Source organism: Globicephala melas, chromosome X (assembly GCF_963455315.2).
Source record: "Globicephala melas chromosome X, mGloMel1.2, whole genome shotgun sequence".
NCBI lineage: Eukaryota > Metazoa > Chordata > Mammalia > Artiodactyla > Delphinidae > Globicephala > Globicephala melas.
The window spans coordinates 66,692,190-66,711,245 of record NC_083335.1 but is presented as its reverse complement, the minus strand read 5'-3'; the positions used below and the strand labels follow the sequence as shown (position 1 = coordinate 66,711,245).

Below are 19,056 nucleotides of genomic sequence, written 5' to 3'. Positions count from 1 at the left end.
AAAGAAATCAAAGTTGACACTAACAGATGGAGAGATATACCATGTTCTTAGATTGGAAGAATCAATATTGCAAAAATGACTGTACTATCCAAAGCGATCTACAGATTCAGTGCAACCCCCATCAAATTACCAAGGGCATTTTTCAGAGAACTAGAACAAAAAAATTTACAATTTGTATGGAAACACAAAAGACCCCAATAGCCAAAGCCATCTTGAGAAAGAAAAATGGAGCTGGAGGAATCAGGCTCCCTGACTTCAGACTATATTACAAAGCTGCAGTAATCGAGACAGTATGGTACTGGCACAAAAACAGAAATATACATCAATGGAACAGGATAGAAGGCCCGGAGATAAACCCAGGCATCTATGGTCACCTAATCTATGACAAAGGAGGCAAGAATATACAATGGAGAAAAGACAGTCTCTTCGATAAGTGGTGCTGGGAAAACTGTCTTCACTGGTTTCAGTCATGATGATTAATAGGCACAGCCAGCTAACTTCCTGAAATTTTGTAGGGGTGTGACAGAAATTGGAAAGGAAAGTTAATCAATGTTCTTGTAATGTGAACTTATTGTTTCCCTCAGAAGTGTACCCGTGACACTTAAAGACTGTTTTGGTCCCCTGGTAGGGTTTGGGTATTATAGGGGCCATGGAAGAAGTGTATGCTGGTTGTATCTCTTTGGGTCGCTTCTGCCAAGGGCTGAAAACACTTTTGGATCATTTTTAGTTTAAACTAGTGTGGGTGACCTGCAGCTAGGGCAGTCTGCAGCTGACCCCAAGACTTTCTACAAGATCAGATATGATTCATAGGCTAATAAGACTGCATCAGCAAAACAGATATCCCTGCCTGGGGTGGTAGGTACCTGTGAGTTCTCTGGCAGCTAAGAGGACTGCATGGCCTGCACTGGACTGGTCAACATTAAGGGTTCTGAATTTCACCTAATTCCCTTGGGTCATGCTTCACCTCACCCTCCTCTATGTCTGGTATACCTAAGCCCACAGCTTCCCTAAATAAATCTGTCCAGAACGTAAACCTCCCATGTTCCCCTGGGTTCAGAGTGGAGCAGTTATCTGACTGAGTAGGTCATAGAAAGGATCTGGGGGTCTAAATATCCCTTTAATAAATTGGTGTTTGTACTTACTCCAAACCCCTGTCCTCAGAGATGCCCGGTGCCTCCACTTCCTTAACATTTCTGAGGTATTCTGGCTCCAATCCGCTTGTTCCTCACTGGCTGTAGAACTACATTGCATCATAATGGGTCTGCTGGAGAGGACACAGGAGTACTGTCAGGAGATATGGGTCACTGTGCCAGTATCATTAGGGCCTTGGCTTAGTTTCTCCCTCTGCCCTGGTGTCTTCTGTGAAACAGAATAAATAATACCTAACCCTGCCATCCACCTAGAAATGTTGAGAGGCATAAGGAGATGTCAGCTGTGAAAGCCATCTGTGTTTACAGAAGGGAATGAAAGTCAAATTCAGTCACCATCAGCAATAAGTGAAGCACAAAGACAGAGACTTATCTTAGGCATATCAATTGAACACAGTGCTGACTCTCCATATTTTAAATAATCCACTGTTGGGCTGAGACAGATGTCTGTACCATAAGATTCCTATACAATATCACTGCCCCTTTTGTTTTTGCCTTATGCATCAGTTTACTGGCAGTGTTTTCCTTCCTACTGTGGGACATCCCATGAGACACACCCACCTCTTCCTAATGTCTCTTTATTTTAACCTAGCATATACATGTATCCAAAACAATTGTTAATACAAAGAAAATTTCCATAGGCTATGATGAAATACATAGGACCATATGAAGGTTAATTTAATGTGTCAGCTTGGTTAGGCCACGGTACCCAGATATTTGATTGAAGAGTATTCTAGATGTTTCTGTGAAGATATTTTTAAGATGAGATTAATATTTAAATCAGTAGACTTTGAGTAAAGTAGATTACACTCCATAATGTAGGTGGGGCTCATCCAATCAGTTGAAGGCTTTAATAGAAAAAAAAAAAAAAAGATTGATCTCCCTGGGGAAGACGGAATTCTGCCAGAAAACTGCCTTTGAATTCAAACTGCAACTCTTCCCTGGGTCTCCAACCTGCCAGCCTACCTGCAAATTTTGGACTTGCCAGGCCTCATAATCACATAAGCCAAATCCTTAAAATCAACCAGTCAATCTATATATAGATAGATATTGATGATGATGATATATATATATGTGTGTGTCTATCAATCAATCAATCTTGATAGATAGATACATATCTCTCTATATCTCTACATACCTATATGTATCTATCTATATCTAATATCTATCTATATCTATATCTATCTATCTATCTACAGAGAGAGACAGAGAGAGAAACTATTGGTTCTATTTCTCTGGAGATCCCTAATACAGACCACAATTCCTGACTATCACAAATGAACTGTTAAATACACTTCTTGTTCTTTTATTCATATTAACTGTCCCTCAGCAGCTTTCCCAATGGGAGTAAATCCCATGACGATATGGATTTTTGATGATCATCTCTCTGTATAGGTGATAGATTCTTGGAGCCAATATCACAAAAATATATCTTCTGTTTGGTTTAGCATGTGTATAGCTATGCCCATTCTCATCCTGTTGTGACTGTAGCAATCAAACGTTCCTATACTCAATAGCCATTGATCATTCCATAACGTATGAGTCTGGATTGGGAATACCTATATTTTCTCACTGAAAAATCATAGACATGAACATGAACTCATATCTTCCCATTCTTTAAAAAAAAATTAAAAACAGTCAAAGAAGGCAGAGTGACAACCCCCCTATAATTAACCTCCTGGTTATTATAATCCCTGTTTCCTTTCAATATATTGCTGTGTAAAGTGTCTGGCACATTGTAAGCCTTTAAGAAATATTGTTGCTTCCAGTCCTGTCTCGCACCTCCCATAGAAGACATAAGTTTTGTCTGAACTAAATGCCAGAGTTAGCAAAACAAGCACTTGAAAATATAAGCCCAAGAAGTGAAATAAACATATGTTAACATTATACCTGTCCCTCTGGTAGGCACTAGAGTGAAGCCCAAGACAGACCTGCTTTAGAGAAACCCACAACTTGATGAGTATTCTTAATTCCTGCCTTATGTCTCAGCTCTCCTTTCAAGGCAGAGAAATTATTTCCTACTGTGTTACATGACAGGAAGAATGGCTATGTACAGCATTATTTCATTCTCTCCCAGATAAAAGGCAACCAGTCTCAGACAGGCTGTCTCAACCTTCCTTTAAAATCAGGACTCATCTATAGATGTAAATATGCACCCAAACTATTTCACATGTTAAATCAGCAGCAGGTCCCAGAACTTTGGTTTTCCTTATTATGTATTGCAGAAATTTGAAAAGGAAGAGTAAAACACATTATGCGGTATTGAGTGGAGGAAATAGATTCTATCTACTCTGACATTATTTCAAACTAGTGGTTCTGCATTGGGTACCTACAATGTTCCAGGCACTGTGTGATCTCTTTTTCCTGCATGACCTCAACTACTCCTCACAACAACCCAATCTAGTGGGTTTTAGTATCCTTATTCTCCTAATGAGGAAGTTGAGGTTTGTGTTGATGAAGCAGTTTGCCCAAATTCACCCAGAGCTAGGCAATGCCTGAACCAAGAATTATCTAAGGTATTTTCTGCCTGCAAGTTCTATGTACTTTCCTCTAAGGTGTTCTGCCTGAAGGACACATGGGTCCATATGGTAACCAGATGAGATCTCTCAGTCCAAGCAGACATATGGGGCCTCCATCATCACCATCAGCAAGAAGTTGTGTTGAGTGGGATTCACACATGTGTGAATGACACACTATGATCAGAGGAAAGATGGTGTAATTGGGGACATCCAATAGACCCCGAGGCTATATATTCAAGGAAAGGGCCAGTTGTTTCATTCTTTCTTGACTTTTGATATTGTCAACATGCCTAAAAAATGTTGAATGTGATAATACAGAGTATTCTTCTCACTTAAAAAATTTTAACAGTAATAGATTCAGTATTTTGTCATTTGAAAGGCAGTTAACTCATGGATTCTGGTATTTCCATCCAGATAACCTACCTGACCACTTGAAGGTTTCTTTAGGATTAGCTATTGGTAGTTTTCCAGAGAGGCAGTACAGTGTAGTCTTTGGATGCACAAACGCTAGAGCTGAGGTGCCTGCGCTACTATATCAGGATCTGCCACTTAGTTAGCTGTGTGGGTTGGCAAGTTACTTATTCCTCAACTCTTCCATTTCTTCGTTTCCAAAATAAGGATAACGATACTACCAACGTCATAGGATTTCTGTGGGGATGAAATTAATAAATATATAGAGAGTTTTTATTAATTAGAGCTCTATAAAAATGTTAGGCCCTGTTATTATTGAATGCATTTACATTATGTATTGACACGTGTATGATTTTCCTCCTTTTACTTGTTCATCAAGTGGATTACCTTGCATAATTTCCAAATGGTCTATCATGCATTGATTTGAAAGACATTTATTGTACACTAATATGATCTAGCTGGAGATGCTAGGATAAAATAGTGAGCAAAGTTGGCACTCTTGAACGTTGGCCTTTTGGAGCATTCAGGGGAAGGGGTCAGTTGTGAATCTTTTATTGAGGATAGCCTCAGGTTTCAGGATATGAGTCCAGCTCAATATAGCAGATACCTTTTGAGGTCTTCTGTGTTTTAGTCATTCTTCTAAGCACTTGAGGTAGAGCACTAAACAAGATGGACACAAATCACTGCCCTCATAGAGCTTACATTCTAGTGGAGTGAGAGAGAAGCCATAAACAAACTAAATCTTTAAGGTAAAAAATATATTAGACAGTAAGTGCTATGGAGAAAAGAAAACATTTAGCTTTCTAGACATAGAAAACTTTATAAAGCCCTTCAGGATCCTTGCCAGTCTGGTCAGAGAGTATTATGCTTTAGCTGACAGATTAAGGCAGCAGTGTGATGAGACAATGAAGAGAACCATAAATGTGAAAAGTGTACATAGCTATTACACATGTGCTGCAACCTACACCTTGCATGTTGTAAAGGCAGTAAACTTTGGATGGTTTCTCAACTATTTGTTGACCCATCAGAAAAGATCACTATATCATTTCCAAAAAGTCAGTATAAACCTCATGAAACGGCTTGTCTCTTATTCTGAACTACCTGTAATGCAAAAGCAAATGGAGAGAAACAGGGCTCTCAAAATGGGATGTTCCTGAAAGAGTGATGTCATGTCAACAGGAGGACAGACTAGGAAACTCTAGGCCATCACTCTCATATGGAAATACTAAGTAAACAGCAACATACAGACCAAAGTATCTTTGTGCGAACTTTAGAAACAAGTTAAAGAGTTACAACAACAAAGTAAACCCCCAAATTAAAAAAAAAAGAAAATCCCACTAAAAATGATAGGAAAGTCCATGGCATTTTTTCTTACTCTTGCCCAACCACCTTCCCAGCAGAGCACAAGATGATAAGGAGGTAGCCTCCCAAATTCTCACCGAAAGATCACAAGGCATATGAAGATACACAGATACCTGGCCCATTCAAAGGAATAACATAAATCCCCGGAAACTCAACATAAAAAACCACATGCCTAAGTCTTGCTTGACAAAGAATTTAAAGCAACCACTTTAAATGCTTGATGAGCTGAAGGAGAACACATACAGTAGGTTAAAAGAAATCAGGCCTCTAGAATTTCTAGTGCTGTTTGCCAAGTTATGGCCCTGTTTGTCCACTGGATCATTTGGCGAGTGGCAGCATCACAACCAGGGGGCCCCCTTCCGAAAACTGTCCTGAAGTGAAAGAGGGAGTGAGGAGGCCTCAGAGCTTTGTCCCCTGGGCCTGGGATCTGTCAGCTGTGGTGGCAGCTACACCCGTCTCTGTATCCCCTGTGGTCACACACCTCTGTGGTCTGCCCTACGTACATTGGGCCAGACCAGATTCATGTCAGGAATGCAGGAAAGCTCTTGACACCTCCAGGAAGACTGTTCTCAGCCCAGACTTGGGAAACATCCAGCTCCTGTCGGGCAGGAGGCTCTGGACTCCATGCTAGAGGAAATAAAAGGATACTGCTCAATGTTGTCCCAGATCAGAGAGTATAGGCACAATAAAGACTTAATGAAAACGTTCTCATTGACTCATTGCTTTTTCAATAAACATTTATTGGGTCCCCACTGTATGTGAAATCCCTGTGTCAGATACTGGGTGTTCCAGAACAAACAAGGCACAGCTCCTGCCCCAGAGGTGAGAGTTTGGGTGGGAGAATCATGCAAATTAACTTACCAGAGGTGACAGTTCAGTTGTGCAAAATGCTGTGATGGGGAAAAGTACCTGGCATGTTTGTGTGCACAGCAGAGCGGGGACAGGTGACCAAGGGCTGGGGTGATCTGGGAACAAGCAAGGGTTCCTTTTGGGGGTAGGAATATCAGAGACCAGAAGGACAAGTGGAAGGTCAAATAGAGAAATAGTGTTTTCAGAGGAGAGCTGTAGGTGCAAAGGCCCTGAAGCAGGGCAGAATTGAAAGGTTTTTGTTATTTTGGGGGGGGCGGGGGCGACTGAAGGCAAATTTTAGACATGTTGTAGAGAGAGATGAAGCTGTAGGAGAAAAGCAGAGTCCAGATGTTCAAGGGGAAGGTCTGAGGGATGAGAGACAAAATCCTGGATGGAAAGGGGCTCTTACCAGATCATCTCATTTGGGATCTGGGTGATCCAAAAAGAAGTCTCCACTCCTGGTCTAGAATGTGTCTTGAGCTCCTGTCCTGTACAGATTTCTATCCCGTATAAACTGGGCCTTCTAAATGCACCATCTCTAGGGGATAATGGGGAGGCCAGGGTGATGCCCACCTCAGCTGTTCCCCAGAAGTCAGTGGCCAGGGACTTTCCTCTGTGGCCTGAAGGAGCCAGAGACCAGTGCACAATGAGAATGCTGATATGAGTTTATCCAGGCTACAACAAGGAAAACATAAGGAAGTGTTGGATATTTAGTAGACATGAAATGAGTGAAAAAAGGCAGAATTGCGGAGATAGGATCTTGAAAACAGGCAACTGAGAGAGAGGAATGGAAGGAGGGAGGGAGGGCGGAAGGGAGGGAGGGAGAAATGCGAGTATTTGTTCCTTTGTATGAGGGATAAGGCCTCAGAATTGCATCCAGCTGGGCCTGCCTCCCTCACCCCAGAATATTTAGAAAAGTATCTACTCAGATAAGCCTCCCTTCCTGGGAGGAACAAATGCTTCTGTACTACTTGATAGGGAGATACTTTTCCCTGGATTGGGTTTTTGAGTACTGGAACCCTCCAGGATCTCTGGGGAGCTTCTGCGAGGTGGATGCAGGGTTCCAAATTAACTATGTTAATACTCATGGCTGCCATTCACTGAGGGCCTGGTATGTATCAGACATTCTGTCATGTGAATTACAGATAAATCGACAGTTATCTTTCCAACAGTCCTGCAAGTTGAGCATCAGTTAAATGTTACAGAATAGCAAACTGAGCCAGAGACTTCAAGTGATTTGCCCAAGGTGACACAGATGATTAGTGACAAAGCAGGACAAGCCCCCAGGCCAGACCAAGATGTGGGCACACGCTGCACCACCCTGGCCTCTAAGAAGCCCTCTCAGCCTGAGTCAGGCCTCTGTCTCCTGCCCCCAGTCCCCAGAGATTCCTGCTGTCTTCGTTATTATTGACTACTGAATAACAAATTACCCCAAAACATGGCGGCCTAAAATGGTACGCAGTTATTATCTCCAGTGTTTGTACGTTGGGGACCTGGGCATGATTTAACCAGATCCTCCTTTTTTTTTCCATCTCTCACGAGGCTGCAATCGAGGTGTCAGCTCATAGACTGTGGTCTCATCTGAAGGCGTGACTGGGGGAGGGTCGACTTCCAAGCTCACTCGTGTGGCTATTGGTAGGATCCAGTTCCTCGTGGGTTATTGAACTGGGGGCCTCAGTTCCTCTCTGGCTGTTGGCCAGAGACTATCATCAGCTCCTTGCCGTGTGGCCCTCTCCATCAGAGCAAGAATGCAAAATGAGCCAGAGAGAGAGAATGAGTGCCAGCAAGACGGAAGACACAGTTTTTTTTATAGCCTAACTTTAGAAATGACATGCCATCATTTTTGACAAATTCTGTTGGTTAGAAGCAAGTTACTCGGTCCAGTCCACACTCAAGAGGAAGGGATTATACAGGGGCAGGAGTGCCAGGAAGCAGGGGTCTGCAGAAGCCATTTTAGAAGGCCGCCTACCACGCCTGCTCTCTGTATCCACCTCGGTATAGTGAGCCCCTGCCGGAATCAGCTGCATTGATGGAGCTAATGGTTGATGGGTCACCTTGGACAGTGCTGCATGGTCTGGTGATCCCAGCTGGCTTCCAGTAGACCCATTGGATGGGTCTCACCAGGACTTGGGCCTGCATAGTCCTGCCTTCCTCCCTATCCCCACCAGCCATACCTGGTCATTGAGCCCACGGGGTGTGACAGCAGTTGGCAAGGGACCAGCCCCCTGTGTGAATGGAACACTCCTATCCCTTGAGCAGGGCTGGGACTGAGGGTGGTGCTCTTGGCCTCTCTTGGTAAAACAGATGAAGAGCTCAGCTCCACCACTGACACAGGGCCCACCTCAAGAGAAGAAAGTTATAGATGGGAGGGGGCTGAGTCCTGGATTATCTGTAAAAGCTGCTGAGGTGTTCTTTCTTTTGCCCTCTGAGTTGGGATTCAGGGGTGTAGAATCCCCCACGTTCACCAGAAGGCATCAGGGGACCTTTTCTAAGGCGACGTGGGGTCACCCATACAGGAGGGGGAACTGCTCTGAAGCTGCATGAAGACCTAGGATTATTCAGACACCCGGGAGGGAGACCTACTTTAGGGAGGAGATGAGTGAGTATGAGTCGGGGATGCTTCATATGTGTTCAAGATATTTAATTCAAAACTAGAGAGAGTTCTGAAGCACTTATGGCAAAGTGTTATTAAATAGGGGTGGTAGCTGTTGTACCAGTCTCTCTGTTTTTCTGCAGGTTTGAAATATTATAGTAAAAAATACTGTAAAAAGTGGAAAACAGAAGAGGAGAAACTCTCAGAGCCCCTGCACCCCACATTTCCTTGGTGTGGCTCAGAGCCAAAGGCAGCAAGTCGAGGGGCCTGGTGGACTTGGAGTTTCCTAGGAAACAAATGGTTCTGTCAGGCCATCGGGGTGTGGACTGCTCGCGGCTGGACTTCCCTAGCAGAACCTTAGCCAGGAGCAGAGCAGTCCCAGAAAAGCCCAGGCTCTTCTCAGTTCTGGGAAGCACTCGTCAGACTCAGCTCTTCCCGTACTGCTATTTTACTGCAATACATACCAAGAGCAGCTTACAAAAGGACATGGTGTCATAATATGAGATCAACGACCTGAGGTTATGGATGAGACCATGTGCTGGAGGGATTCTTTTTAAGGGTGGGGTGGGGGTCGTTGGGGCCAGTGGCTCTAACGCCTCTAAAAGCCTTGAGTTCTATGACATCTTCTCTCCTTTTGACCCAGCCTCCCTGTCCCTCTACTCATGATCCTTGAACCACCCCCCGGCCCCCGGCCCCAATGGCTATCACTCAGTCACACCCAACAGCCACCCTTTTTGAAATGTTTGAAACCAGTAGAACCATTACTGTCCATCAAACACAGTCCTATCCCAACAGTGGCTGAGAAATAAGCAGTTCTGCTCCAAGGTACAGGAGTACTGACTCATATGGCTAAGTAATGTGGTAACTCCCTCCCCCAACTCATCCCCCCTCACAGTGCCCCCACCAAAAGAGGCAAACCATAAACCACAGGAGGTGGATGTTGGTGTGGAAAGGGACAATAAATATCATGGAGCCAAAAGAATCAAGAGTGCCACATTCATTTTAAGCCCAGTGACAGAGAAACTGGGGAAAGCAGGGACAGGCAGCAGCAGAGGGGGCTTGATCACCGTTCATGGGTCTGTGTCTGTGGGTCCTGAGGTCTCATCTTCTGAGTGTCTGATATCCTCTCCTACAAAGGAAAGCAGAGTGACCGTTGGACCCTTGGGAACCCTGGGGGAAGTCAGGCGTGGCCTGGGGACTCTCTGGGTTGGGCAGGAAGGGGGAGCATGTTGGCTTGGCTGTGAGCAGTGAGGGAAGCAGAGGCTGGCTCTGAGCTCTCACCTGAAGGACTTGGTGAAACAGGCCGGGGCTCTCTGGAACTGGCTCCTCTAGCAGGCTCCCTAGGTGAGCCTGTGCCATTGGATGGATTCTCCATGGTGCTGACAAAATACATGAAGGGCACAGTGCCTTTAGCTGAGCCAGTCCTGTCCTGGAAACTAGAGAAAAACCATCCTGGCTAACACTGACATTCATTCCTTCTTTCAGCAAGTGTGTTGCGGGTCTGCTATGTGCACACCAGGGTCACTTCTAGGCACTGGGGATACAACAGTGAACTCTAGAGACCTAGATCCCAGCCTTCCTGGAGCTGATGATCTGGGATGTTGGAGAGAAGCCATAGTCACCTGGTCGGGATTCAGCAGCAGCAAGATGCCAGTGAAGTTCATGTTTTCTGTGAGGTGCAATGGGCACGTCATGTCTGAAAGGGCTTATTGTCAGAGGCCAGCAGAGCTCTTCATCATTTTGCTGGGCGTAAAGAGGCCTAAGAGTCTGAAACCCCATCCCTGCCTCCCTCTCCCAGATTTCCACTACCCCATCCTGGAGAGGAGTACACTGTGTTCAAGCAGTTGATACATTCTCTGGCTCTCCTTCAAGTACTGAGATGCCTCGTTGACTAATATCATTGTTTCCCTTTCCTCTCCCTCGCTCTCCCTCAAACTGACTCTAATCAGGCTTCCAGCCCCACCATTGCACTTTAGCATAGATGCTTAAATGACTAATTGAGAGTGATGCCTCCCAATTTTTACATTACTCTATTTATGAATATATAAGCCTGGAGGCTTAAGGAAAGACTGACTTGCGCATTGTTTATTTTATTCAAACCCAGGTAATTGTAGATTGTACTTCTCTTCACCAGACCCATCCTCATATCCAGAAACTCAGTTTGTAGACAGGAAGGCGCTGCCAAATCCCTGAAACTGCCCTTGAATTTGCAAGGAGTGGAGCCACAGCTATGCTGGGGATGCATAATCAAACTCCAGATTTCTCTTGCCTACGGTAGTGGAAGCCAAGGTAGTGCAATCGAGGGAAGCACGGATCTAGAAATTTGTGTTTCACAGAGACCCGGAGAACTTTGGCTGTAATTCTTGGAAGTCAGGCTGCTCAGTCAAGGCTCAGGCTCAGCCCTGGGGACGCTCCCAAGGTCCTGACCTTGAGGATGCCCAAAGGTGTGTCCAGGGCTTGAAATAGGTTTTGTAGAACACTGCGATGGGTCTTAAGGCCATGACACCTGAGCCCCCAGGGCTCTAGTCTAGGAAGTAACGGTTGTCCCAGTCTGCTTCTACTTCTGGTCTGTGGCAGGAGGAAGAAGGAGAATGTGGAGATGCACTGTAGGGTCAAGAGATTAGAGTCAAGCAACCCCTGCTTAACGGCTCTCCAAACAATCTGCACCAACGCACACTCACAACATCGGTGTATGCTATTCTTTTGATATCATTAATTTTTAAATGTTTGTCAATTTGCAGTTTGAAAAGTGTAACCCCATTGTTATTTTGTTTCCATCATTGCCTGTGGTGTTGAGCTCCTATTCCTTTTGTATCACCATTTGTATTTCTGTAAACAACCTGTTCAGGTTCTCTGCTAACTTTCCTATTGTTATTTGTTTGTGGGTGTGTGTTTCTCGAGCTGTTTCATCAGAGTTCTCTGTATAATGTAACTATGATTCTTTAATGTGTTATAATTGAAGAATGTGTTTACTCCCAGCCTCTCACTTCTCTTTTCGTTTTATTTCCTGTGTCTTCTCATATGGCTTTTCATTTGGGGTGTACATACTGGCTGCTTTATGTAGCCCCCACCACAACCACGCAAGGTTGGTAAGACTCACCCCAATTTTCAATAACCGAAAACAAGTCTTTGAGAAGGTGCAGCGATGTGCTCCCTGATGCCAACCTGAGATCCTAACCTATGTATGTGCAAGAATCGAAAACTATGTAATGAGTTGGGCCCATGATAGGTTGTCAGCCAACACTAAAGCCCCTTCACACTTGTCTCCTCCCAGGCATAGAAGGAATAGAGTACATAGCAAAGCTAGACCCTTTTACCCGTAGAGGAACATGCCTATTTTAACCCCCCACGACAAGGTATTTCAGAAGAACGGGACATGATAATGGGCCAGCTGGACAGAAGAACACTGTACTGAGGGTCCGGAGATCTGGGGGCCAGGACCAGACCCATCCCTGACCGTGACTGGCTGACCGCGATTCTCTCCTGGTCACTTCTCTTAAACCAAAATGACGGTTCTGACCCTCACTTCACAGAGCTGGGGTGGGGAGAGTTCTTTGACCCTAGCTGGGTTAAAAGGGAAGGAGATGTGCTATATCTCCAGCAATCATTTCAGCAGTCCATAGCCCTCCTCGTTGCAAGCTCTCAGCTATCGCTAGTGTATTCATGATTTTCATGCAAATGGCTGCTGGGGCAGGTTGGGGGGAAGGGGGGACAAATGAGATCCAAAGCCTACCCCAAAGTGCCTGACCTCGAAGAAACTGCTCTGTCGGCTCTGGGCCCGGTTCAACACCTGCTGCTCTGTGGAAGGGCATCCCACTCAATCCTCACAGCCCTTCTGTGAGACAGAAGCTATTATTCCTATAAGCCCCTGGACTCATCCCTAGCCCCCAAAGTCCTTCTCAACCCTTCAGGAATGCTGTGGAGATTGATGAGGTAAATCCGACAGCACTGGGAGATATTAAGAAAGCGCTGAGGGTGATACAAGTCCAACGCAGTTCGGTCAACTGAAGAAAAAACAGAGCTGCTCCTGGTCCACTGAGATGAATGGTAACTGTAACAACTATTCATTATTAAATGCCTTGTAGAGTTACCACAGAGTTTGAGCCCTACCTTCACAACATACACCAAAACATAACACACTTATTATGTGGATAATCATGTATGTAAAAAAAATTAAATAAATGAAACAGCATATGTATCCACTCCCCAAGTGGCATAGGATTTTGTTGATTTCCTTTGTCATTGTGAGCATATTTAAGGTAGCTCCCCACCATCCCATCGGCTCTGTGAATTTTAGCAGTGTCTACGTCCAGACCTGATGTCTTCAGCTTCCCGCTGAATCCTGCTTCTCCACTTGTGATCCCTATCTTGGTGAATGGCAACCCCACGCCACAGGTCACTCAAGCTGGAGACCTGGGTATCATTCTTGGCCCCTCTTTGCCCCTCTGTCCTGGTCCCCCTCCAACCTAAGACTACCCGGATGGGTCAGCCTTTTGTGTTTGTGGTCCTCGAGAGTGTGCTCTCCATTGGGAAGGTTGAATGATTGAGCTCCCCGCCTTGGAAAGCTGAGGGCTACACACATTATTCTGTGCTTGAAAGGCCCACCGTTAGACTCCATCTTTTGTATGAGACCAGTGGTTTTCAGACCATGCTCAGGAGTGTCCCGGAGGTCTGTAGAATTGCCTCAGGGAGCAACAGGTGAAGGGCACAGCAGATGTCATTCTTTTTCCATTGGATGACCACCATCATTCTATTAATGTAGATAATTCTCCAGTGGGGTGTGGCGTGGTATGAGATTGGACCTTGAGCAGTGGCAACTATCTCCAGGTGATCCTGTCACCTAGGAACCCTGACCCCCTTAGTGTTTTAGCTTTGTTGGGTGTAGGACTGTATGTACAGAATCCCTGTCCCTAAGAGGGTGAACTGTGACAGAGAGAACCCAGGGCTCCTAGCTGGGACCAATGGCGTGTAGGCTGCACTGCTGTAATGGAAGGGCCCTTGCCTCAGATCAGCCGGGGACTGAATCCTGGCTCTGTCCCTTGCTGGTGATGTGACCTCAGAATGGCATTCACACCACTCCCCTTGTTTTGGAAGACTGGAGAATAAACTGAACACGTGTGAAGCCCCTGTAACACAGCAGGCTGTGTAATGTTTGGCAGAGCTGAAGACAAATGTTGCCACCTTCCAAAGGTTGCCCAGGATTTCACTGGGACATAGCACCAGAGAGAATGAGGGTGGATGGGGTGAGAAAAAAAAAAGAAAAGAAAAAACCAAACAAACCATGTTTAATCTCTTGCTCACTTGTAGGCTCCAATGGTCATCTGTTCACCATAAGAGCTGGGAGATCCTGCTGACCCATACCCTCTCCTGAGGAACTGTCCACTTTCTTCACCTACCTGAACCATCCCTAGGGTTCAGGGATTGTGATATGATGTACTTGCGGGTGGGGGGAAACATATGCAAAGGAGGAGAGCTCAGAACTTGGGCTCAGTAATGTTTGAGAACCAAAGGTGGAAAACTGATGACCCACGCCTCTCCCTACTGCTGAACTGTCTGTCCACTTCCTCCACACAACTGTCCTGTGTGCTCTGACAGTTCACCTGACTGTTCAAGGGGTAATGAGGCCTCTCTTGAGATGCACAAGTTCATGCGTTCCTAATCATGGCTGACAAGAAGGGGAGGCATATTTCCGGCTGATTCTGAGCCCGCCACAAACAGACAAGGATCACAAGGCTTAAGGATGCACACAGGTAGGAGAACATGACTTACTGAAAATGCAGGCAATCACTTCCAGAAGTGCCAAGCCCAAAGGAGAAGAAGGACTTGCCCAAGGTCAGCCAGAAAGATTATGGTTCTCCCAGGCAGGGAGTGTTCTTGGGGAGGCATATGGGGAATACCTTATGAATCTGGGGCTTGCAGGGGAAACTATCTACTGCTGTGAGGCTGCAGAATCCAAAGGCCTGTACAAAGTGGGATGCAGGTAAGGCCATGTGGTGCATCAAAGCCCCAAGAGGGGCTGAGAGGGGTGACGGCAGCCTGAGATCAAATCGACAGCAGAGGTGTTCCTTCCAGGAGATGATGTATAGTGCTGTGTGTGGGTGTCAGTCGGAGTCTGGACAGTAGTGGGCAGGTGGCTCTGGGCCTAAAGGGCTTCAAAAATGTTAGGGTCAGATTTGAGAAACCTGGACAGGGTGGGGCTTTTCTGAGGGTGCGGATCAGAAGTGAGGACTCCTTGATACCACATCCTGCTACATAAAATCCCATCTCTGCTGCTTGGATTTCAGGTGTGGCCGCTGAACCCCTCTCCATGTTTATCCACCAGATTTCAGCGTATAATTCCTTGTTTCCACAAATATTCACATCCTAAACACACACACACACACACACACCACACACACGCACGCATGCATGGGCAGACACTCTCTGTAACCCTCAGTCGTGTCTAGTGACTGATGTGAGAGGTAACAGCAGCTACAAAGGAGTGAAAGGCCAGCAGGCTCCCAAGACCCTGGGAGTTGGAGATACTCTCATACTTTGGACAGGATAGAGCCCCAGGATGTGAGATCCTAGCCTCTTTTGGAGAAGCAGCGATATGGAACTGAGCATCCCCATGAAACAGGGCCCAGCCTAGGAGAACAGAGCCATGTGGGGAAATGGGCAGTTCCTAGGCCACCAGGAATAGCTGCTGAGACACTAGACCTAAAGCAAACCAATCACACTAAGATTCTGTACCTGTGGGTTCCACCTTCACTGCCCTCCAGGGGCGTAGGAAAAGGTCTATAAAACAGCTATCTATTTGGGACTCCCAAATGTTGTTTCCTACCGGAGCCCTATTCCACGTGGGACTCATTAGTGCTTATAGACACTGCACCTCTGAACAGCTAAAGGACAATTAATTCACATAGCAGGCACTGTCCAAGCACTTTTTCCACTCCTGGCCTTGAATAGGGGACTACGTGGAGAAAAGGATATTTTGGTGTGTGCCAGTTAGGCTCTTTGATATGAAGAGCGTATCCTGTATCTTTATCTGTTGCCTGGTCATTTTTGGTGTTGCAACATCTAACAGGACCTTCACGTGTTGTTGGGCTAAAGGGACAAATATGGTCCAACTCCCGGGATAGACTTCCCCTGCTGATATTATGTTGCAATACATATCAAGGTCACCTTAGAAAGGGGAAAAAAAACAATCATCTTATGAAAATGAATAATCTGTAGTTAGAGACCAGGTTGCCTGTTGGAGGGGCTGCCTTGTGGTGGAGTGGGGGTGCTTGGGATCTGACTCTATGTGTGCGGGGCTAAGAGTTTTTATTCGGATCCAGAGATGCTTTTTCCACGTGTACCTCCCCCATCCCCTTCTATACAACCACTGCCCAGTGGTCCTCAGATATGAAGACTCCGTGTGGTGTTAGGAGAAGAGAGATGTTATTCCTTTCTCATTCCTGCAGTCCTTTCCCCTCAGGGTCAGAGCTGTCTGCTGTGGAAAATTCACTCCTCATTGGCTGAAGTCTCTTGCAACCATGACTGAGGAACCAGCGGCACTGCCCCAAGGAGAAGGGTGTACAGCCTTATAGGGCTAAGTAAGATGCTAGCTCCCTCCCTCTGCCACACCCCCCCACCACTGACAACCCCCAATTCACCTGAGGCTGGTGTCAGTGTTGGAAACTACACTGTTGAAAAGGCGAGGTGAAAACAGTCGAGTGTGGCAGCATTTGTTTCGGGCCCAGCGACCGAGAAACTGGGGAAAGCAGGGACAGGTGGCAGCACAGGGGGCTTGATCACCGTTCATGGGTCTGTGTCTGTGCCCTGAGGTCTCAGCTTCTGAGTGTCTGATATCCTACCCTACAAAGGAAAGCAGAGTGACAACTGGACCCTTGGGAATGCTGGGGGAAGTCAGGCATGGCCTGGGGACTCTCTGGGTGGAGCAGGAAGGGGAAGCATGTTGGCTTGGCTGTGAGCAGTGAGAGAGGAAGAGGCTGGCTCTGAGCTCTCACCTGAAGGACTTGGTGAAACAGGCCAGGGCTCTCTGGAACTGGCTCCTCCAAGACCCTTGGGGACCAGCAGGCTCCCTGGGCAATCCTGTGCCATTGGATGGGTTCTACATGGTGTCAGACAAAACAACAAATTCCTCAGTGTCTTTAAGCTGACCTTTCCTGTTCTGCAGAGGGAGAGGGAGAGAGGGAGAAGAATAGCCTCATCCTAATGGTCCCTGCCTTCCCTGGTATTCAACAAGTTAGTATGTAGATCTCGGCCTTGTTCCAGGTGCTGGGGATATAGCAGTGACCTCTACAGAGCACATCCCAGCTCCTGGGGCTGACAAACCATGACACCAGAGGGAAAGCAGACTCGCCGCGTCAGGAGGTGGAAGGAAGGGAATGAATATCATGCTTCTAGGAGGGTGTGATGTGCTTGTAGTGACCGACGGGACTTCCTTGAAGAGACCAGCTAAGCTCCTGACTCTGCTGTGTGCAAAGAGGCTGAGGGCCTGGCCCTCCACACCCCTCCAGCCCCTCTGACCCCGCCCTGTCTTTCCTCCCTCCTGCAACCCAGTGCACTGTGCTCAAGCAGTGGATACATTTCTGGTATGTGACAACCCCTCTGTTCCTGTATCTCTTACTCCCACCCTTCCCCTCTCTCTGTCTCTTTTTTTCTTCTTTCCTCTGAACCTCCCAGCAGGCTTAAGCCAGGTTTCTGATTGCTGAACATATAAAGCAGAAGTGTTCCGGCAGATGGTGAGTTGTCTTTTGGTGGGGATGCCATAGACAGGGGTGTTCGTGTGGACCCTCCCCACGTTTAGATACATAGGATTGTGTACGTTAAAGCCCTGGGGAGGTGTATGGGTCTAAATGGGTTATCAAAGCAAGGAGGGTGAGCTGGGTGATGGTATCCACAGTCCAAATCAACAGCAGAGGTTTACCTCTCAGTGGGTTATATGAGATGCTGACTGCGAGACCGTCAGCATCTGATGGGTAGTGGACAGGTGGCTTGGGGACTGGAGGGCTTGAAAAATGTGAGGGACGGAGGGGAAGGACCTGGGCTGGGCTAAGTTGAAATCAGAACAACTGAGGTGAGAGCTCCTTGTTACCTAGTCCTGTTATATGAGATTCCATCTTTGACGCTTGGGTTTCAACAGAAGCTGCTTAGTTTTGCCCCCTGTTTATCACCCAGAACTATGAGGCTCTGCTCCACTGACTTCAAGGGAGCTCTCTGCAAACAGTACCTGGAAGGAAGAGTGGAAGTAGGTGGCCTAAGGGTCTTTACTTGGTTTTTGAAATAATAATGTTGCTTAGGGAGGCACCTCTTATATACATGTGAGGATACAGGACTGATTGTCTCTCTAGGAGTCTATCACGGGCCATGGCCTGAGGTTATAAAAACAGATGAGGTTTTGTTGCTGCTTCAAGTCATTCCGTGGGAAAGAAGCCAAAAAAAAAAAAAAGGATGATTACAATAGAGAGAGATAGAAGGAAGTTTATATGGCTATGGGAGGATGGAAGAGGGACAGCCACCCCGCCTCGAGTGTTGGAATAGAGTCTTGGAGATTCCCCAGAGAAGACATGCCTGAAATTAGTGAGGAAAGAAGTTGGCCAGGAAATAGAGAAAGGGGGGAGCTTTGCAAGCAGATGCTCAAGACAATAAAGTATGTTTTTGCAACTGAAAATAAGTAGACCCAGTTTTCTCTTCTAGGGGTTAAGTAGAAGTCAAGGTCAGTCATGAGGGTTCCAGTATAGGAGTAAAATGTGGTGCCACACAGAGATACTGAACCCTGGACTTAGAGAAGCAAAAGTTTTCGGGTTTTGTTTTAACTTTGTTAACGGTCCATTGGTTGTTTTCCTTTATGATTCATAGTTTTTGAATGGATGTTCTACCTAAGATATCTTTGCCTAACCTCACAACACGGAAGTTTTCTCCCATATTTTCTTGCAGGTTTTCTATTATTTATTTTGAGGGTTTTTTTTTTTTGCATATAGTGTGAGGTATTCACGTTTGTTTGCGGTTTCCATATGGAGATCCACTTTCTCCAGCTCTATTAGTTAATTATCAGTTAATTTAATTATCTTAGCACCTGCGTCACAAATCAACTGACCATATTTTTGTGTACATCTATTTCTAGGCTTTCTATTTTATCAGTTGATCCATACGTCTATTTTTATGGTAATACCACACTGTCATGACT

The 19,056-nt window shown here is 46.0% G+C and overlaps 1 protein-coding gene across 1 annotated transcript in view; it reads right to left on the bottom strand.

Moving 5' to 3' along the window:
• LOC115850052 (protein FAM236D-like) overlaps positions 1 to 17,265 on the bottom strand; it is a 150,229-nt gene extending 132,964 nt beyond the window's left edge. The window contains 2 exon segments of the mRNA XM_060292028.1: positions 16,874 to 17,037; positions 17,230 to 17,265. Coding sequence (XP_060148011.1) covers positions 16,874 to 17,037; positions 17,230 to 17,265 — 200 coding nt within the window.
• Positions 17,266 to 19,056: the final 1,791 nt, after the last annotated feature.